The following is a 21,618-nucleotide window of genomic DNA, read 5'->3' on the forward strand; positions in this document are numbered from 1 at the left end:
GCTCCCCTTTGCGGCCCTGGTGTGGCAGCTCCCAGGGCCATGGCCAGGGGGCACCTGCGGGTTCCGGGCCCTGGTTCCGTCCCCCCCCCCCAGTGATAGCGCCCATTGAAGGTTCTCCAGAATCTCTGGGTCCCTCCGCGGCCCCCCAACAATGGAGCACCTCGGGGTGACTTTGCCCGCCTTGCGCAGCTCCTGGGAGGGGGGCCGGCCTGTTTCTGGCCCTGCCCCAGCCCCCGGGACCTCCCCGAACTTTGGTGTGGGCAGCCGGGTGCCGGGGACCCGGGGAGGGGAGGACGCCGCCAGCCCTCCCGCTTTGGCATGGGCCGGGCAGGAGCCTCGGGCCCTTGGTGCAGCGGGACTGCCCGGAGGGAGGCGGCTCCAGCCAACAGCCAGGCCGGCAGCCCGACCCTAGGGACGGCTTTGCCCCAAAGCACTTTACTTCCAGACAAGGATACATTCCGGAGCCGCCGCGGGAAACGAACCGAGCGCTGTGGGAGTCGCGGAGCAATCCGGCCGCGGCAGAGCTGAAACCAGGCCCAAAAATCAGCCCTTTGTCGCCCGGGCCCGGTTGGGCGAAGGGAGGAAGGGGCCCCTTGTGGCCCCCTGGGGCGGGGACCTGGCGCCCATCGGCCGGAGAACGGCTGGGCAAGTTCTGGTCTGCGGGGGTTCCGTAAGAAAGGACAGCAGGAGGATTTCGGGGAGGCCTGGGAGACCAAGGGGAAGGAGGGAAAGGAGGAGCCGGAGATCATTATAAGGGCACAAGGACCAACTGGACGCCGCGGCCTCTTTTCCAAGAGGCCATGATCCAAGGCGGTTCCAACGGACGTGGATGGGAAGTCGTCGCACCCAGAGATGGAGACTGAACGTGGATCGAAGCGCGGCGTTTCCACTTTTTTGTTCTTTTTTCCTTTCCCGTTTTTTCCCTTTTGGTCTGATCCTTCTTGCACAGGACAAATAAGCAAATTGTTTAAAGAATTGCACATATTTAACCTACAACAAATTACTGGCTGTCTGGGGGAGGAGGGAGATGAGGGAGAAAAACTTGGAACACAAAGTCTTATAAAACAAATGCTGAAAAATATCTTTATGTGTATTGGGAAAATACTGAGGAAAAGCCTTCAAATCTTCTGGATATAAAGTCAGGGAGTTCTGCTTCTCACAGGACGCCCCGAGTGTGTACCAGGTCCTAAATAGGAAACATCGCAGTCCATCCCGTGGCTTTTCTCGGGAAAGCAAGTGTGAGACCTAATGAGCCCCCACGTGACCCTTCCATGAGAATACACGCTGGAAGTCACCTCCAGAGGCGTTCCCTTAGCGGGCAAACATGCCCGCCCGTCCCCCAGAAGTTTGTATGCCCTTTCTAAAACACAGCCCCAGCCCAGGCACACGCCACACATGACACCGGGACTCCTTTTTACTAATAGCTTTATTTAAATAAGACACGGGGATTTCTCTACTGGAAAAGTACAAAACAAAAGCCACATCTGTCCTCACGTAAAGAAGGCCCGGCCTCGGGACCCCGGGATTCAGAGGACTCAACGGACAAGACCCAGACAGCTCGGAAAGGCCCCGGGCCCCACTTCCCGGGGCTCTCGGGGACCGGCGGAAGCTCCCACGCGGCGAGTCCAAACCTTCAGATGCACCAGACAAACGGGCAGCACGACTACGGGCTCCTCCCGGGAAAGGGGAGGCGGGGAATGGCGCCCAATCTCCCGGCCGAGCCCCCTCCTCCTCCTGGCCCAGCCCCCGGGGGCGCCCAGCCCCGGGCCCCACCAACGGGCCCTCCCTCCCTCCCTTCCGAGGCCCGACAGCATCACCGAATAAGTGGTTCCAAAGCCCCCCTCCCCCCCCAAATGGCAGAAGGGCCCGTCCTCGCTCCTCGAGAGGTTCTTCCTGCGGAGCCCGGGCCGCTGCTGGGGCGGAGCCGGAATAGCCGCGGGGATGGGGGGGGTGGCGGCCCCTGGTGGTGGGAGCGGGGAGCGGAGCCTCCCCGGGGAGTGACCGGCGGGCGGGAGCCCTCATCCTTCCCAGGATCCCGGGCGGCTCCTCCCTCCCACGCCCCCACCCCCCGCGGAGGGGACCGGCAGGAACGCGCGCTGACCCGGGGGCCCCTGCTCCCGGAGCCCCCGGAACCATCTGCCGCCGGAAGCGCCTCTGGCCCCGAGTGTGGCTGTGCTCACGGGAAGCCGGGGAGGGCGGGGGGGCCACAAAGCAGGGAGCTTGTTCCCTCCGGCCAGAAAAGGCCGGGGCGGGTCTCCAAGGGGAAGGCCACAGGAGCCTGCTGAGCCGGGGGCGGCACTTCCGGGGAACCCCCGCCTTCTGGCCCCGCCCCCGCCTGCTGGAGCCCTGGCACTCAGCGGGAAGAACGCCCCCCGCGGCCCAGTGCCCGGCCGCCCCGCCCACTCGCCCTCTCGCTTCCAAGGAAGTGGGATGAGGGAGGGTTAAGGGGCGTGGCTGGGACCCCGTCTTCGCCTTGTGATTTACATTCCGAGTTCCCTGAGTTAACTTCAGCTGAAGTGCCCGGAACGAGGCCCAGGGAGGGCGCGCGCGGGGCTCGGGTCGGGCGGCCTGGGCATGGCGAGCGTCACCGACCCCCGCAGCGCGGCGCCCCCGCAGCGCAGCCAGAAGCTTCTGGGGGGGGGCGGGCGCGGCCGAAAATGCGGGGGGGAGGGGCGCCGGGCGGGCGGGGCCGCGCCCCACACGGAAGAGAACCCCCCCCCCCCCCCCCGCGGTCCGGAGGGGCCCCGCCCCCGGGCCGGGCCCGGCGCCCTCAGATGGCCACGAAGCCCTGGGCCGAGGCGCGCTCCTCGGGCGGCGGCGGGACCTCGGCCACGGCGTCCCCCGCGCCGGGGTCGTCGGCCAGGGAGGAGAAGGCCACGCGGGCCGAGAGCTGCTCCACGGCCAGCGCGCTCAGAATGGGGCTCTGGCCCGCGCCCGGGGAGCTCTTGAGCATCAGGTCCGAGGCGGGCAGGAGGGGCCCCAGCAGCCTCACGGGGCAGAAGGCGGAGCCGGTGGGGATGAAGTTCACCTTGTTCTTGTCGGGACACGAGAAGAGAGGGGCCGAGAGGGGCTGGCGGGCCCTGCGGCGGGACAGAAAGCTCCATGAACCCGGGGGGGGGGGGGGGGGGGGGGGGGGGGGGGGGCGCCTTTCCCAGGCCTCTTTCCTCCTCCATGCGGCCCTTCCCCGAGCCCCGCCGCCCGCCGCCACTGGCCGGGAAGCTGCCCGGGCCCGGGGGGGGGGGGGGGGTACTTACGCCATCTCCTCGAAAACCTTGACTCGCTCGCAGCCCTCCGGCGGCTCCCGCTTGAACATGTAGCTGTTGTTGGGCTTGGGGGAGGAGGCGTACTTGGGCAGCGGCGAGCTGCTCCCGCTGTCTGCAAGGGTAACGCGGGCGGTGAGAAGCCCGAGGGGCCCCGGGACCCCCACCGAGGGGCCCCGCGCCCCGAGCTCTCCCCCCTCAGGGGCACCCGAGCTCCGAGGCCAGACCGCCGGCCCGCAGTCACCGTGCCCCCCGAAGCCAGGTGAACAGGAGGCCCCAACCCGGGCCTTCTCAGGCGCCCTTTAACGGCCTGGAACCCAGCGGCACTTTCACTACAGCCCAGGCCCGAGCAGGCCAGAGGCCGGAGCAGGCCAGAGTCCTGGCGCCCGCAAGCCAGAGGGGACCAGACCCCCCCCCCCCAGCTCTGGGGGGGCTGCACAGGGAGAGAAAAGCTCCGCAAAGCCCTGTGGGCGCCGGTATCCTCAGGGACCACCTGGGCAGGAAGGAGCCCCAGAGGCAGCTTTCTCATGAAAAGAAACAAGTAGAACAGGAGCTCCAGAATCTTAAGGAAGAAAATGATTCCTTGAAAACTAGACCTGCACGAGGGGAAGTTGGCAACGTCATAAGAGGCCAAGAAACTGTAAAACAAAATAGAATGAAAAGATAGAAGAGAATGTGAGACATCTCCCCCCCAAAAAAAAGATAAAAGAATTTTTAAAAATGGATTATCTGAAAGTTACAATAAAAAAATACATTGTTACAATAGTACAAGAAATAATTAAAGAAAATTGTCCTCAAGGGTTAGAACCCGAAGGGAAAATAGAACTAGGAAAAAATCCACCCATCGCCACCTCAGAGATCCTACAAGGGAAACCTACAGGAGCGTTATCATGAAATTCTGAGAGCCCTGAATCAGAGAGAAAATATTACAATCGGCAAGAAAAAACACCAACCGCAAACTGAGAAAGCCACATTAGAAAGAACAAGACCTAGCTGCAACAAACTTAAAAGACAATATTGAAGAGCAGAAGAACCAGGGTTCCAGCTCCTCAATGGGGAAAACAAAAACAAAAAACTTTCAATGAACTGTCAGATTTTCAGGATTTTGTTGCAAAAAGATCTGCACTTAAAAGAAAATTTGACATATAAAACGATAGAGAAATATACTGCAAACAACAACAGAAATGTGAACCATACGTCCTGATTATCATTAGTAATTGGGCAATTCAAAAAAAAAGACTGGGATAGAATTGAATATAAAGTGATTCTAGAAAGCAAAACCATGTAGAAAGAGGTAAGACTTGTAATTGCGTTATATGAATGAGATATAAAAGGAAGAAATAACAAAGGGGAATTAGATGGGAAAAGGTCTCATAGTTCTGAAATCCTACTCACAGTGAGAATGATAAATGGGATAAAAAGGGAGGGAAAAGATGGGGAGGAAGATAAGGAAGGGATTCTTGGGGGGGGGGGGGAGGTTAAGTAATACCAGTGCAAAGGAGAGAATAGAAGTAAAGCAGAGGAGTCAGCAGGGAAAGGAAATATACATAATGATGGTGATCAGGAGTAGTAATCCTGGATCTTAGTCAAAAAAGTTTAAAGAGTTAATCAAAAGAAAAAAGGAAACTACACTATGTGTCAGCTACGTTAAAATATTGCTTTAGACCATTTGAAATAACCTGATGGTATAAGGTTGCAATACCGCTAGAGTATAGAAAATGATGAGTTGGTAGATTTAGAAAAATAGGAAAATACTTGGACTTGATGAAGGATGCTGTTATCCACATTCAGAGAAACAGGACAAACAAATGTAGTACAGTCCCCCATACATGTATATGAATGTATATGCAAACAGCTGTGTATGACTAGAGATACATACATGTACATATATGTGTGTATATATTTCTCTCTATATAAATATCATCCATGCTTAGTTACAGCCTTCTTAGGGAAAGGAAGAGGGAGGAAAGGAGAAAAAATTTTAAAAGTGCCCAGCGGAGAACAAAAGAAAGCCTACAATTGTGGAAACAAAGATGGACAGCTCTGAACACAATGTGCAGTATTTACTAGACAGGCTTTCTTGAAATGGAAATTTATTGTTTCACATTTTGTAGTCTCTCATGTTCTGCTATGCATATGGCAATGTGTTTTTTTTCCTTTTTTCTATTTTTCTATTTGTTTTAATAAATATTTTAAAAATTATTAAGGAAAGTTGTCCTGAAGTTTCATTATTAGAAAGTAAAATAAATAACATGTATAGGACTGCTTGCCATCTGGGGGAGGGGGGGAGAGAAGGAGGGGAAAAATCAGAACAGAAGTGAGTACAAGGGATAATGTTGTAAAAAATTACCCAGGCATGGGTTCTCTCAATAAAAAGTTATAATTATGAAAAAAAAAGTAAAAAATTGGAAAAATCCACTGATTACCATTGAACGATCCAAGAAAAAAAATCACAGAAACATTCACTATAGTTGAATTTCAAAGTTCCAGCTTAAGGAGAAACATCACAAACAAGGGAAAGAAAAGATTTAAATATTGTAGAACTAAGTCAGGATACCACAAGATTTAGCAGGTTCTGCATTAAAAGACCAAAGGGCACAGAACATGACATTTTCAGGAACAAGTCAACTGGGTTTGCAACCAAGCAAAGCTAAGTATAATCCTGCACGGAAATAAATGGATATTTAATTAATTAAAGGACTTTTGGTTATTTGTGAGGAAAAGACCAGCACTGAGCAGAAAATCTGACCTACAAGAATTGGGAAAAATACAAGGAGGTATACCGTACCAATTATAAGGAACGTAGTAAAGTCAAACTGTTTACTTCTTCCATGAGAAAATATAATCTCTACTCTAAATTATCCCTCCTAGGGTCGTTTGCCAGAGCACATATAGAAGGCTTGGGGTTGAGCTGAGTATGATGGGATGATCCTAAAAAAGAAAGCTGGGTGGAGAGTGGTAAAATGGACCAACTGTCTCATACAAATGAGGTGTGAATGGAAGAGAGGGTACAGTGGAGGGGTTGGGGAGGGGAAGACTGGTAATGGTAGAATGTCATCCTTATCAGAACTGGGTTAAAGAAGGACTAACATGTTACCTAGAAGGGTATAAAGGTGCATTTTCTTAATGTAAGAGAAGTAGGAAATTCTAAAAACTAAAGGTGAGATAAATAAAACGGAATATAAGAAAATCATTTAATGAATTAAATAAAACTAGGAACTGACTGAAATTGGACATTGAAGGGCTGTCCATCAATTGGGAAACGGCTAAACAATCCGTGGCACACGGCTGTGACGGGATGCTACTCTGTTGTAAGAAAGGACAGGCAGGATGATTTTAGAAAAACACAGAGGGACCCCCATGAAGTACTGAAGTGAGCAGGACAAGAGAAAGCTGCCTGAAGAACTGGGAAGGCCTGGGCTACTCTATGGATTGTAAACATTTAAATCAGCTACAAAGATCTAGGAAGGAAGATGCTGCCCACCTTGGGGGGGGGGGTGGTAATGCTAAACACAATTACAGCTAGAGATCAATATCTGACTATCTGCAGTGCAGAGGGCAGGGAAGGAGAAAGAGGGACATTCTGAAAAATAGAAGGAACGGAAGTCCTCGGCAGAGACGATGGGAAAACAGAATGAACACTGTGGGAAGCTTGAGAAGGGTGATCAAGTTTGGACCATACATGCTGGGGAGGGGGAAATAAGGATCATCTCCCGCAGGGAGGGCTCAGTTGAGATGATGTGACAAACTGGTACTGCTGCGTCTAAGGCTCCCCCAGCTCCTTCCCACACACTAGGAACCACAGCGGAGAAGTGGGTGGGGGGAGCAATCCCGAGGCATGGCCAACTGTGGCCTGCAAGAGGACAAGGAGCCCTAGCACAGTCTGGAGGTGAACTGGGTTGCCAAGGGGAAGGGAGGGAGGGCAGCCCCAGGGTGGGGTGAAAACAAGGGGGCAAATGGCCACCTCCCCTGGACCAGCTCCCACTGACCTCTCCCCTCTCCAGCCCATCCCCCCAAGGCCCACAAGATCTTTTCACATGCTGTCAATGACTCCTTGGAAACAAGAGCCCCGGGGGGAAGAGGAGCCGAGGGCAATCCCAGGATGCCTGGGGCAGCATCTGAGCTCGGGCCTTCCTGGGGTGCCCCCAGCTTTCCCCCGCCCCAGGGCTCCACCTCTGGCCCCAGCCCCCCTCCCCCAGTCTAGCCCCCCTGGAAGGAGCCCAAGCAGCATCCTGATGCAGGAGCTTGCCGGAGGCACCTACGGGGCGGGCTAAGCTCTGGTGCTTCTAGTCCCGAGTCCCCCTGGGGAGGTCCGAGCCATTCTCGGCCGGGAACCTGCACCGGGCGGCCGTGGGTGGCTGGCCTGGGTCCCCCGCCATCCCCCCAGTGGCCTGGGCCTCCTCCCCGCCCTCCATCTCTCCCTCCCAATGGCGTCTCCATCCCCAGCCTGCCCCCCCCCCCCCACCCCCTCCACTACCACCACCCCCCTGGGGGCAGGAGGTGAGCCCTGACAGGGCGGCCCCAGCGCGAGGCAGAACCCCAACGGCAGAGAGCAAGGTCCTCCCAGGTCACCTTGGGAGGACGATGCTGCGGGCCAGCGGCAGGTCCGGGGCAAGGCCCTGCGAGCCATGTCCCGGCCCTAAACGGCGCCGCCCAGGACCAGAGCCCTGTTCCTGGGCTAGGACCGGGGCTCCAGGCCATGGCTGGGACTCAGTCCCGGCTCCTTCAGTCTGGTTTGGCCGCCCGCCAGTCCCAGGGTCTCCTCCAGCCTGCATCCAGTGGTCCATTTTGTCCCAGGCCTAATCCAACCTACAGCAGCCCTGACCCAGTCACAGGGACGAGGCCGGGCCTCACGCCCTGGGCCCGGAAGCCAGGCTGCAGCCGGGCTGGAGGAGCAGATTCCCCCCACACTGGGACCACCCAGAGCCAACGCTGCCTGCAAGTCCAGCACCGACCCACTGCTCCCCCCCATGTCGGTCCTCAGACAATCCCTAAGGGGGGAGCGCCCTGTCTGTCCCCAGTGCAGGAAGAGCTGGGCCGGGCAGTGGGGAGCCCAGCTGCTCCTGAGGGAGAGGGGCTGAGGGGACCCTGCCTCTGCCGTTCCCTCCCTTCACACCCTGTGAGGCTCCCGAAGCCCTTCCTAAACGCGCCCCTCCAGCACTCAGCGGCCAGAGAGAACTCCCCGTCCCAGATGCGCTGGCAGTTCCCAGGGGACATCAGCCTCAGAGGAAAGGGTCTCCCCTTGAAGTGTCCACAAAAGCTGCCATTTCAAGCTCCTGGGGGAGGAGGGTACCCATGTGCCCTCTCTAAGCCCAGAGGGCACATGGGGAAATGGGGTTGGGGGGCACGGGGAGACCACCTGCAGCTGGAGGTCAAGAAAGGCTCTGGGCCATCAGAGCTGTGGGAACAAGCGGCCAGCTCTCTGAGGAGGCGGGGAGCCTTCCTGGGAGGAGGTGGCCATGTCACAAACCCCACCCTGGCCAGGGAGAAGCTGGACGAGCTGGTCACTGGCACAGTGAGACCGACTACCCCCTCTTCAGCCTCTTCAAAACAAAACCCAAAACACTCCAGACTGAAAAGGGGCCTCCCAGGGAGCCAAGGAACGCAGAAACTACGCCAGCAGAAATGCCGCTGGCCTTGGGTCCAGTCAGGATCCTGCCCGGAAAGGAGCCCACGGGGCCTTTGGGTCAGTGCCCAGCCCACTAATCAGCCCCGAAAGACATTTGGCCAGCCAGTGGACAGCAGGAGGAAGGGGGAGGGGTCCAGTGGGGTGCCACAGGGCTTCACCAAGCCTTGACACCAGTCCCCTGCATTGCCCCCCCCAAAGGGCCACGCGGGCCATACACTTAGGCCATCCGGGGAGGCTCCTGAGTGTGGCACAGAGATGGGAGCCAGAAAGGGCTAGCCTGGGAGCCAGAAAGGGATAGTCTGGGAGCCAGAAAGGGTTAGCCTGGGAGCCAGAAAGAGCTAGCCTGGGAGCCATAAAGGGATAGTCTGGGAGCCAGAAAGGGCTAGCCTGGGAGTCAGAAAGGGTTAGCCTCAGAACCCCACCTCAGAGCTTTCTGAAATGTGTGTGGGAAGGACAGCTGCCTCCTCAGACTCCTATGAGCCTCCGAGGAAGAAAGTTGGCCAGCATACATTACACACATGTTACCATTATCATGATGAATTTCCCATTCATCTTTAATTAATAATAAAAGGTAAGTCCCAGTAACAAACTTTCGGGGCTGGTGGGCAGCCAGCAGTAAGGACACAGACCCCAGAAGGGTTCTGTCACTCGACAAGGGAGGCTGGGGGAAGAGGGAAAGGCTAGCCCAAATCTCATTACAGAACCCTTACCTGAAATGACACAGGTACCAGTGATCAGAAATGGAGAAAAACTAGCAGTCCAATCTTCCAATGAATTTTCTGGGGGCTACTTGGGAAATGGCTTTCCCCCCAAGCCATGCCGACTCCCCCACGCACTCCAAAGCATGACAAATACACAAATTGGCCACGATGGTGATGGTCATTTGGAATTCTGGGCAACGTCAAGGTCAAAACAGGAGCCACCAGCTCCAAGAGCTTCCTGGCCAGACAGCCACAGCTGCCCACCACACATAGAAGAGGATCGGGAAATCCAGGGAAGGCCGCCGCAGCTATGAGAGCCCTCCCCGCGCCCGCCGCTGCCCCCCAAGAGAAAGAAGTGCCCATGAGGACCGCTCAGCCCAAGGCAGCGCCCGGCCCCCTCACCTTTGTCGCGGTCGTAGAGCAAGTCTTCGGTGGAACACGGGCTGCCGTCCTGAGACACGCAGGGCGAGTGGCTGCTGCTACAGCTGCTGCTGCGCTCCGGCACCGACGGCGTCTGTGTGTCTACGCTGCGGGTGCCGCTGCTGCTGCTGCGGTACTGGGCGGGCGGTGGGGCGCGACGGCCGTCGGGAACGTCCAGGGGCTGGAACACAAACGGCGCCCCAAGAGGTCACTCCACCTGGTCCCCACACATCTGGGACGGTCAGGGAGCCGGCCCCAAGAAGCACCGTCTGCTCAGGGCCTCCGGCCGACAAAGGGACTGTGTCTTCTCCAGCATTGAGGTGCGCCTTGTTCTCTCGTCTCCATTCCTGTGACACACTGAGGCGGGACAGGGGGTACAACTCTTGTCAACTCCACACCCACTGCCCCAACTCTAAGCGGTGCCAGGCGATCTGCCCACATGATTGCACAGAGAGGGCAGACGAATCTCTGAAACAGCCTGAGTCGGGCCCCTGAGCTGAAATCCCTGCGGGCTTTTTGGCTCAGTTTAGAGATTTACTCATGGAGGAGAGGGCCCCGAGGGCAGGGGCTGCTAGGGCCCTTCCTCCCAGCCCAGGGCTTGGCCCAGCGCAGGATCAGGGGAGCACTGGCTGACTGGCCCAATCTGGGAGCTCTCGCCAAGTGGGCCTGGCCATTTACAGACCACACTGCCATGTTTGGTGTAATTATCTGTGTGAACCCATCACCAAGCACAGGCCCCGGGGGCCCCAATTGCTGCTCGGTGTCTTTGTCCCTGACGCCCAGCTGGGTCCCGGCGGAAAGAAAGCATCCCCCCAAATCCGCGTCATCCTGGGACTTCTCAGTCGGGTTTCCCCTCATGGGGAAAAGCTGAGTCAAAGCCTCATCAGGAGACCCGGCCCTCACCCTTCGGCCCCCTCTTCAAGTGGAGGCATCTTAAAGCTCTCAGAGAGCCCCAAAGCGCAGAAAGGGCAAAAAGGGCAAAAGTCTTTGAATCCCGTATTTGGACACAAGGCCTGGGCTGAGCTGCCGGGAAGGCCTCCTGGGCCCCCCAAACCCCCTTCACAGCTGAGGGCCCACCACTGGGAGGGTCGGAGGCTAGGTTTGCACCAGGGTCTGGTGCAGCCCAGTGGGCGGGTCCTGAGGTAACAGGGAGCCAGGGGCTTCCTGAGCCAAGGAGCCAGGGTCCGCTCTCCTGGAGCGTCGTGGAGGCCGGGGGCTGCTGGAGAGGCTCAAGGCTGCGACTCCACAGATTGTGGCCAAGTGCACCACAGAGGGGAGCTCCAAGAGATGCCGCCCAGCCCAGGGCGGGCGTTCTGCAACAACTGGGGGAGTGGCTCAGAAAACAGGCTTCCCTTTCAGACGCTCTCGGGTCCATCTCCCCACCCAAGGCAGCCCCTGCTCTCTCCCCCCAAGACAAAGGGGATGTTCATGGAGCTCCAGACACGGAAGGGGCCTCGGGAGCACCAAGTCAGGCCCGGTTTTATGGAGGAGGAACTTGCTTGAGCAGCGGGGGTGGGGAGTCAGAGCTCCCCTGCCATTGGCCCACAACCGGCCCCCTGACCCCTCAGATACCACCCGTGCCAACAAATGGGGCAACCTCCCACCCAGGACCCACAGGAGGAGGCATGGCGGGTGCATCCTTCCCAAAGGGACAAGTGCTCTGGAGCCAGCTCCCCTGTGGTGCCTTCAGAGGCAGCGGGAGACGAGGTGCCCAGGGCATGGGGGCCTGAGGGAGAAGGGACCCGGGGGCCGAGGGGCCAAGGGCACGGGGGCCTGAGGGACAAAGGGCACAGGGGACAAGGAGCCCAGGAGACACGGCTCAGAGTGCCCCACACCAAACAAGGCATCTCTGCCCCAGCCAGGTGGGCTAAAGTGCGAGTCTCCCCCATGGGGCTGTCTGGGGACAGAGCTCAGGGCAGGCCCCCAGTGTCTGGCCTCCAGCAGAGACATGACTAGGAACCTGTCTGCAGCACTCTGAGCCTCTTCAGATCCCCTCCACCCCTTTGCCCCCCGCCCCCTTGTCTTTTCATTGTCTCCCCCTTTTCCCAGTCTCTTGCCCCCTTCCCCCTCGCCCCCACCCTCTCTCTCACCTTGCCCCCTTCCTCCTTGGCGCTGCTGTCCTTAATGAACACCTTCTCCAGCTCCGGGCTGATCCCTTCGACGCTGCAGGGCACCCGGGAGACGGCTGACTTGGGCCCGGAGACACACTTGGAGCCAGCAGCCTGAAAAGACAAGCAGCATGGGTGGCAGCTCGGGGGGAGGGGGGCAGGGAGGGCACCTCTGGCCTCTTGTCCGTTCACCCCCTGCAGCCGCTCTCAGGATCCCAACCCCAACCCAAGTTAGCCCACATGGGGCTCAGGAAGCACGTGGGGGACAGAGTGCTGAGAGCCTGGAGGGTTCAACACTCAGTGGGCGCAGATCAGTCTCCAGCTGAGAGATTTGCCGGCCTCTTCTGGAGCAGAAATGGGGCACGAACCACCCCCAGCCCCTCTTCCTCTGGGTCGGCGTCCATCAGCACCACGTATGTTTGGTCAAGGAGACGGGGTCTGGGCCTTCAAAAGCTAACAGTGGGGGAGGGGGAGATGCACCCCAAACTAGGACGTGGGGAAAGCAAAGGTCAGGGGTAAGAGTTCACAGAAGGGGAGTCACAGCTAGTAAACAACAGGCTAGAGAGAGGGAGAATGTCTGAGGACGTCCCCCAGAAGAATATGTCAACCATATTTCCTTATCAGTCATTTTGTGGAAGAAAAACCAAGGGAAAGAAGGAGGGAGGAAGGGAAAAAGGGAGAGAGGAAGAGAGGAAGGGAGGGAAGGGAAGGAGGGAGGGAGGAAGGTTCGCCCTGCATTCCAATGCCTTCAAGCCCTTCCTGGAGGCTTCCTCCTGAGCTGTCGTGGGACTGTCTTATCAGGACCCTGATAAGCTGAGAACAGCCAAGTCAGTCCCCCTTCTTCACTGACCAACATTGCCCATGACTGTGTCCAATGCTCTCCCCATAGACCTGTCAGAGAAACTTCCATACTCCCTAATTTGCTCAATGTATCACCCTTTATGTGTAAATCGGGCCCCCATTTTGACCTTATCTCAGTATACGGTGTGAGCTGTGAGTTTTCACTACATTTAAAGGGACACCATGTAAAGAAAACCTTTAAAAGTTTTCCACTAATGACCAAGGCTGACTCAGAAGTAATAACAATGCTCCACTCACTTCACTTCCCATCAGTCCCTGTCCGTTTTCTCAGGTTTTTCTGAACTCTTTCTGCTCATCCTTTCTTACAACACCATAATATGCCTTACAATCACACCAGCTTGTCCAGCTGTGGAACAGCTGATGGGGAATCGGGTTCAAAAACCAAAAGCTGCCATCAGTACGGTCCAGAGGCTCCTTTCCCTTCTTTATGCTCTCTCTGGGATGCAGACCTAGCAGAGGTATTTGGGGATCAAAAGCGACGCACTCGATAACCTTCGAGCCACGGTTCCAAGGGGCGGCTCTCCGGGACGGCTGGATCGCTTCACCGCTCCAACAGTGCAATGGTGGTCCAATTTCCTCACGCTCCCTCCAACGTTTGTCATTTTCGCTTCGGTATTAGCCAATCTGGCAGACGTGAGGTGGTCCCTCGGAGTCGTTTTAATTTGAATTTCTCTAATCAATGGTGATTCAGAGTATTTTTATATGATGATAGATGGCTTTGCTTTCTTTGTCTGAAAACTGCCTGTTCTATCTTTTGGCCATTTATCTAGTGTGCAAAGATTTGTATTATTATAAATGCGAATCAATTCTCTATATTTGAAAAACAAGATCTTGTTGGGGACACCTGCTGTAAAAATTGTTTTCAGCTTTCTGCTTTCCTTCTAATCTTAGTTACATTGATTTTGTTCATGCAAAAACTTTTTAAATGTAATAATCTTGTTTCAATTAAATTCTCCATTTCCATGTCACAAAGCTCTCTCTATTTTTTGTTTGGCCCTAAATGCCTTCCTCCCCCATAGACCTGTCAGAGAAACTTCCATACTCCCTAATTTGCTCAATGTATCACCCTTTATGTGTAAATCGGGCCCCCATTTTGACCTTATCTCAGTATACGGTGTGAGCTGTGAGTTTTCACTACATTTAAAGGGACACCATGTAAAGAAAACCTTTAAAAGTTTTCCACTAATGACCAAGGCTGACTCAGAAGTAATAACAAGTCTCACCGCATTCTGAAGATTTTGTTTTCAAAACTTTTACATATAAAGGGCTTCCCCTGGTGGGGGGGTTCCCATCCCCGCTGCAGACCGCAGCCCCCTGCTCACCTGCGTCTGGCTGCCGGCCGCGGGGTGACCGTGCAGGGGGGAGTGCCGGTCCTTGTCTCGGTGCCCGTGCCGGCCGCTGCTCTGCTTCCCGCGCTGCAGCTGCTGCTTCAGCTTGGCGATCTGCTGGAGAAACAAGGAGACGCGGGTGAATGGAGCTCCCCAAATCTGGGTGATTTCGGCGCTCTGACAGCCACATGATCCCACGGCAGCACCGATGGCCCATTGCTGCTGCCATGTCTCCTGGGTGCAGTAGCCCTTCTGACAGCCCCAACCCCCACCCGGACCGCTATGGGACACCCTGGCTCTGCCGCCGCCCGCGGGTTTGCCATCACACCTGGCAGTGCCTTTGGAGCATGAAGGGAGATCCAACCAATCAACCCATCAGCCCACATCTGTGAAACGCCTCCTGGGTGCCGGACACTGGCCCAAGCCCCGAGGACAGACAGAAGGGAGGCCGGAGCTGGCCTCTGCCCCACAGAGAGGACAACCTGGGGGCGTGGAAGGGGAGCCCCCCAGGCAGAAACGGGGACCCCAGCCGGCTTTCCTCCTCCCAAGTTCAGCTGCTGCCCTTGAGCCGAGCACCTGTGGGAGACGGCGAGTGGGCCGGGGAGCAGATATCTGTGGGAAAAGAAGCCCTTCTTCGAGGCCATGGTGCTGTTTTAACAGTAAGGGAGAGAGTGGCCAGGCACTAGCAACTGTACAAAGGAGTCATCCGGAGGGACCCATCGGCACGGCAGGTGAGACGCTCCGTGCCCCCTTAGGGCTTTCCCAGGATTTCCCTTTGGAGAACTTCTGGCCCCAATCCCGCGCTTTAAATAATGCCGCTGCAGAGTTAAAATAAAAGCCGAGGCCCAGACCCGTGTCGGAGTGCTCTGGGGAAACACGCGCTTCTCCAGCTTTTCCCTCCTGGGGAGAAGTTAATCATCCCATAGTACCAAAGGCTCTTCCGGGCCAAGTGCTGAGTAGATGCAGAAAGCTGTATTTGCCTGTTCAGAGTCACGGGTGCTGCTGATGCAAAATAAAGACCAGCCCTAACAAAAAACAAACTAAAACAAACAAACAAAAAAAAAAAAACCCAAAACTCTAATTTTTAAATTTAATTTGACTTAAAACCGGCCCAGCTGAGCTGTCACTGGATGGAGATGGTGCTTCCACTGCTGACAACTCAGAGTCTGGCTGAGATCCCACCTCGCCCCAGACACAAGTCCGGGCGCGCATCCACATTAAGAGTGAGCCCAAGGAGCTCTAGGCAAGGGGCCGGCTCAGGTGCCCTCACAGGACCCCTAAAGAGGTTTCCTTTGCTTCTGTGGCCAGCCCCGAGCCAGCGCCTTTCCCCTTCAGACTCGCATGCTGTCCGATACGGCTTTCTCTTTGCACCTTTGGGGAGTCCCACAAGCGGGGTTTGCCTTGGGCTCCCAGTCCCCGGCACCTTCTCCACCACATACTCCTCTGGCTCCGCTTCCTCCACAATCCTACTCTTGCCATTCTGTTCCCGGCCCATCTTTTGCGATGTACTTTTTTGGAGGCCATTTTTTATTGCAGACATGAAGGGTTTTATTCACCCCGGCTCCGGTTCCAGGCCGCGGCCGCTGCCGCCACCACTCTCACATTTTATTAAAACATTTTCCAGTTACCATCAGGTTCATTCAGTAACTTACAGACTCCCTCAGGCCCTGAATTATCAAACCAAGGATGGGGAGGGGGCTCTCCCTGATGCGGGAGTTCTTGCCCAGAGGCCACCCCGAGACACCCACTCTCCCTGTCTGACCCCCGATGGGAGCCGCCAGGAGGGAGTGGAGTCAATGGGACGCGCTGACGGTCATGGCGCCCTCGGAGCCTGGGGACAAGGAGGAGGGGATGGGATTCAAATGCACACCTGAGCAGGGAAGGGGCCACCTCCATTCTGAGGGGACAGTCTCTGGGGCAAGAAGAGAAGGTTTGGGGCAGTCGCCAGGTGGGAAGGAACAGAAGCGCAAAGGGGGAGGCGGCCACCAACAGGAGCTGGGGCCTTCCCCACAGGTAGGATTCGTCATGGCCATGGAGGTGCAGGCTGCCTTCCCCACAGGGGGGCCTCCTTTCCCACAGGTGGGCTTCCTCATGGCCGTGGGTGAAGGGCAGGTAGGGTCCCTTGGGTCCCTTCATGGCCAGAGAGGCTCTTTGGCCCGTGGACACACAGTCTCAGAGGCAGCTTCCTTTCACCCTCAGAACCCCTGTAGGGCAGGGGCCACTACTCCTGCCATTGCTCCATTTTCTAGTAGAGAACCCCAGGGTAGGCAGAGGCCATGTGACTTGGGCCAGATCACGCCGCTCATAATCTGAGGCTGACCCCAGCCCCCCCGCCCCCCGCTCTGGAAGGTTCCCTAAAGTCGCCCCTGTGTCCCCTTGAGCATCCTGCCCTGAGGAGGGAACCTGGACCCTCTGACTAGCTGTGACGGGGACCCCCTCTCTCTCCTAGAGGGTCGTCCCTTTAGCCTGGCCCTGAGGCCGTGTCCCCAGACTGCAGCCGCCCACTCCATGCAGCCGTGAGAGCCATGTCCTAGCCCAGGAGAGGGGAGCCTGAGCACAGAAGGCCTCGGGCCCCTCCAGTTGGAGGGGAACCTTGCACTCGGCCTCCACTAGCACGGGACCCTGGGAGCACAAGGGGGCAACTCCCAGAGCCCCGGGGGCAGTGGAGGATCGCGGGGGCCCAAGTACTTGTGGGGAGGAGGCTGAGGGAGCTCCCGGAGCTCAACTGCCTTGTCTGAGGCCCCAGAGCCAGGAACAAAGCCTCTGCTGGGAAATATGGGAATGGATTTGAGGGGGGTGTAGAAAAAAAGCTGAGATCAGCTAAGTGCCAAAGGGAGGTGGGCGGATTTGAATGGGGAGAGGCACCCAAAGCTCTCTGGGCTTCCTGGGAGCTGGGCCGGACACTGAAGCTGAGGAGATTCTGTTTCCCCCCCCCCCCCCCCCCCCGCCCATCACAGGGATCCCTCACCTCCTTCAGCTGATCTGAGCTGCCCCACGATGCCGATCGCTGATGAGATTTCTTCTCGGACCCCTCTTCGGCCCAACAGCTCGGGGTCTGACGGAAGAAAAATGTGTCACCGTCATTGTGTCCCCCAGAGATGGCCCCGACCCAAGACTGAACCATCTCGACGCAATCTCAGAGCTTCCCACCCCGGGAGCAGACCCAGGCGAAATCACCAGAAAACCCAGAAAGAGGCGTCAGCATTTCTGCAGCCAGCGCGCCACGCCGTCCCCGGGGGAGCCCCCTCCACGTCCCAGAAACACAAGAGACAGAGCACCGAAGCAGGGAGGAGGGCAGAGAAGGCTGAGGGGTCAGAAAATGGACTCCCCAAGTCTGCAGGAGCCGTCACTCCTCGGACAAAGAAAGAAAAGGGGCAGATCGCCGCCACCCTCTGTCCTCTGCCCTCCGCCCGCTGCCCAACCACCAACAATGGGGGAGACGGGACCTTCCTGGGCCTGGCCGTTTAAATGCTGCTGAGCCGGCGGGTAAAGCGATCCCTCACCTGGGTCTCCCCCAGAGCTCTCCAAATCGCACTAAGTGGCTTCAAGTAAAGCTGCACTTAGGTCGTAGGAGCCTCTGACTACCTGGCCAGGTGGCTGCAGGAGGTGGAGGACGTTGGGGAGCCCTGACAGATACCCCCCCTCCCAGGCAGCCTGCGCCCATCCCTCCCCTGCTGGGGAGCTCTGACAGAGCCCCCCCCCCAAGCAGCCTGCGCTTGCCCCTCCCCTGCTGGGGAGCCCACGATGGGGCTGGGCTGGAGGTAATAAATGCTCGTTCCCAAATAAAAAACAAGAACAAATCCCTCAAGGCCCAGACACACGGCCTGCCAAGCACGGGCCCACAAAGCGGGTGCCTCCCAGGACAGCGAGGGGCCCTTCTCCCTGAAGCGCGATCCCCCCCACTCCCTCCCGTGCAGGGGAGCGGCCTCCCAGGAGCTTCGGCCGTCCACCCCTTGCCAGGGAGCACTTGCCGGCCATGCCGGCCAGGGAGGACCCCCACCGAGCTCTCTGTCTCCGGCCCCAGAAAGGACCCTGGCGCTCTGTGCCCAAAGGTCACTGGGGGGAGCTCTGAGCAGTTCTCAGCCGAGAACACTGGCCTTCGCGGACCCGCCAACGTCGCCACTCTCCTCTCACTCTAGCAGGTGAAGGCAACCTCAAACTTGCTTCAATCTGGTTTCCTCTGAGTATTAATGATTCAAAGCATTTTCCCCCATTAACTGTTAACAACCTGGAATTCTTCCTTTGAAACCCGCCCGGCCCAGCCTGCAGACGAGCCGAGAGGGCACAAAGAGATACAGGCAAACGTCGGAGGGTGGGAGAGAACCGAGTCACTAACGTATGTGGGTGGGACTGTGAGCGGATCCGGCCTCTGACCCAGCCGCGTTTGCCGTATCCCAGAGAGAGACTAAAGGAGGGAAAGGGGCCCATATGTGCAACAGTGTTGGTGGCGGCCCCTTTGTGGGGGGAAAGAACGGGAATCCGGGTGGCCGCCCCCCAGCCGGACAATGGCCGAGTGAGTCGTGGTACATGGATGTGATGGGATGTCACTGCTCTATAAGAAATGATCCGCAGGAGGGCTCCAGAGTGGCCTGGGGGGGTTACGGGGACTGGTGGCTCTTGCCCCGGCCACACTGGGGGTTCACACGAGCAGCCACAGCAACCCCACACGTTACCTGAGTAGCCTTGTCTTTCATGCACAAGGGGAAGGGTCCATGGGGGTCCCGCGGCCACTGCCCGGTGAGGTAAGGTCCCGTGATGGCATCTAGAGAAGAGGTTCGTCTGATGGAGCTGGAGGTCCTCACGTGCTGAGACTGGGGCCGGTCACCTGCAAGAACAAACCGGACACAAACGGGCTGGGACCTGTCTGAAGGAGGAAGACAGCAGACGACCGGAAGCCAGGGGCCCCCAACAGCGGCCCTCCAATAGCAGCCCACTCATGGCAGCCCCCCACAATAGCCCCCAATGGCGGCCTCCCCATGGCAGGCCCCCCCCAATGGCAGCCCCCCAAACAGCTGTGCCCCCCAGTGATGGCAATTAATCCCAATTAAGCCCCTTCACAATAGTCCCCCAACAGTGGCCCTCCCTGCCCTGTCCCCCAAGACAGCCCCCACCCCCAAAGCTCTACGAGGAGGACAATTTCAGAGGACAAATAGGGGAATCACGTCGCCCAGTTGTGAAGGAGGATAAGAGAGGAGGGGCCAGAAGGCTGAGCGGGGGCCACCTAGGGACAGGGTCCTGGGGCTGGCGTCTGTCCCCTGCCTGAGAGGTCTCTACCCAGCAGCCCCAACCAAGACCCCACCCCAAGACTAGTGGCCACCAGACAAAGCAGAGAAGGTAAGAGAGACTCCCCTCACTAGTCTCCTCCCGGCCCAGTGCTGTCCCCGGGGGTCCTTTTTAGCACTGGGGGTCCGGAGTGCTACAGTGACCTCCCCACTGGCCTGCCCTGCCTGGCTCTCTTAGCGAGCGGTACGAGGTCCCCGTCTAAATCCCATTGCCGGCAGCCCGGCTTCCGGTTTGGCTGGCAGTCTGTGCCGATCGTGAGCAAGCTGCTCCTCCGGGGGACTCTGACCGTCAGTCCCCGGCTCTCTGCCTCGGCCGGCACCGAGCGGTAATTTAAACTGTGAGTCCCATCCCATACATAACTGAATGAGGGGCGGGTGTGTGTAAAAAAAATCCTAAAAGGTGTCAAAAAACGAAGCCACAATCAAACGCGCACTGAATCTAGTCCGATCAGGTGCGAACAAGCATGACATCATTTTCATTACAATTTGAGAGTTCAGTTTGACATCAGGTCTTACCAAGTCCCTTTCCTTCCTACTGTTTTCTCATTGTTTTCCTTGAGATTCCCGATCTTTGGTCTAAACGAATTCCAATTTTTCTACCTCTATAAAGTAATTTTTCGGTACAGTGAATAGATAGATTAGGCGGAATTGGCATTTTTACGATATTGGCTCATCCTAACCATGAATAATTAATATTCCTATAATGACTTTCGATCTGCCTTTATTTCTGTAAAGGATGCTTTGTTTAGCTGCATCCGGGCAATCCCTGAGTGTATCTTCCTCAGGAGATTCTCCACTATTTTATTACTCTCTGGTTATCTGGAATGGAATTTCTCTTTCAATGCCTTCCTCCTGGGTTTTATTGGCAAAATGAAGTGGTGGATACTTATATGGATTTACTTTCTATCCTGTAATTTTGCAGAAGTTATAGTTACCATTAATTTTTACTTGAATCAGGGTTGTGTGAGCCCTCATACCATTTGCAAAAGAATCGATGATTTTGTTCCCTCTTTGCCTGTCCGACAGCTGGGCTTTACGCCTGATTTTATCAGAGACTTCTCGCTCATCCTCATTACATAGAAATCTAGGTTTGAGACACAAACTTTTCACCACATCAAGGAAAGGTCTATTTAGTCCTGAGTTTTCTGATGCATTTTTTATGCACGTGTGGTAGTTGTTTTTAAATAGAGACAGACATGACGTTTGGTTGAGTCTGCACCTCTGAAATCCTATTTGTTGCAGTCGCTGTTATGTTGAGTATTTTTATTGTTTTCCTAAGACTGGGACAACTCTGAATTCCTGGTATAAGCCCAACTGGTATAATCTTGATTTTAGATGCCATTGGAGCTTCTTGACTAATCTGTTATTTAAAACTTTTGCTTCAGTGGTCATTAGGGCACTGCTGAAGTTTTCTCACTCTCTTTATTCTTCTTGCTTCAGGTATGAAGACCACATTTGTATCACAGAAGGAAACTGGCAGGATCCCTTTTTATATTTTTGTTTATATAGCATTGGAATGAGCTCTTTGAAGGTTTGACAGAATTTACTTGTAAGTCTGTTAGGCCTTAAGGAGTATTTGTTAGGATTTCATTTATGCTTTAATTTCTTTTCTTGTGATTCATTTATTTAAGTTTTCTGTTTCTTGTTCTATTAATCTGAACAGTGGGGGGATAATTTCAAGGAGACACTGGAGAATCCATCTCCCACCAAAGCTTCTCTCCACATTCTGCTCCCACCACGGTCTGCCGCCGACCTTCGCCTCTGTCCTCTGCCTCCTCACCCTCCAGTAGACATTGGAGCATTTTAATGCAGGAGTGGAAATGCAGATGGCTATGCATGAATTATTTCTTCAGTACAACAAACTGTTTCCTGATTACAGTTGTGATTAGAGGTTCTATTTAGTTGTGAATCGAGCAATCAAAATATTTCCCTAATTATTATGGAATTGCCTCATCTCAAATGAGTCAAAAGGGAAAATATTAGGTGTTCCTATTAGTCCGGAAGTACCCTCAGTACTTGGCAGGGAGAA

The 21,618-nt window shown here is 56.0% G+C and overlaps 2 protein-coding genes across 3 annotated transcripts in view; one reads left to right on the forward strand and one right to left on the reverse strand.

The window, feature by feature from the left end:
* The first annotated feature begins 151 nt into the window (after positions 1–151).
* On the forward strand, positions 152–2,285 carry LOC116419566 (proline-rich protein 2-like). The gene is made up of 2 exons (XM_031940287.1): positions 152–347; positions 1,501–2,285. Exons 1-2 carry the CDS (start codon positions 152–154, stop codon positions 2,283–2,285), a joined length of 981 nt encoding a protein of 326 aa, XP_031796147.1.
* A 432-nt stretch (positions 2,286–2,717) lies between these two features.
* The window catches only part of GLCCI1 (glucocorticoid induced 1), a 32,217-nt gene continuing 13,316 nt past the window's right edge, over positions 2,718–21,618 (reverse strand). Inside the window, exons 2-8 of one of the 2 annotated variants that reach the window (XM_031940749.1) lie at positions 18,981–19,132; positions 17,276–17,362; positions 14,302–14,421; positions 12,101–12,232; positions 9,993–10,191; positions 3,255–3,375; positions 2,718–3,080 (exon numbers count right to left, since the gene is read on the reverse strand). In XM_031940749.1, the coding sequence (XP_031796609.1) occupies positions 2,771–3,080; positions 3,255–3,375; positions 9,993–10,191; positions 12,101–12,232; positions 14,302–14,421; positions 17,276–17,362; positions 18,981–19,132 (1,121 nt within the window). In that variant the 3' untranslated portion in view covers positions 2,718–2,770. Of the gene's footprint in view, positions 3,081–3,254; positions 3,376–9,992; positions 10,192–12,100; positions 12,233–14,301; positions 14,425–17,275; positions 17,363–18,980; positions 19,133–21,618 lie in introns of both variants that reach the window. The other variant, XM_031940748.1, reaches the window with a different exon arrangement.

This window comes from Sarcophilus harrisii, chromosome 5 (assembly GCF_902635505.1).
Source record: "Sarcophilus harrisii chromosome 5, mSarHar1.11, whole genome shotgun sequence".
NCBI lineage: Eukaryota > Metazoa > Chordata > Mammalia > Dasyuromorphia > Dasyuridae > Sarcophilus > Sarcophilus harrisii.

Bases quoted from the DNA above. Each gene is read 5' to 3' on its own strand.
- LOC116419566 (XM_031940287.1), top strand. From the start codon at position 152: ATGGAGCACCTCGGGGTGACTTTGCCCGCCTTGCGCAGCTCCTGGGAG. The intron at 348-1,500 runs GTGCAGCGGGAC...CCTCACGTAAAG, and splicing joins GCAGGAGCCTCGGGCCCTTG to AAGGCCCGGCCTCGGGACCC.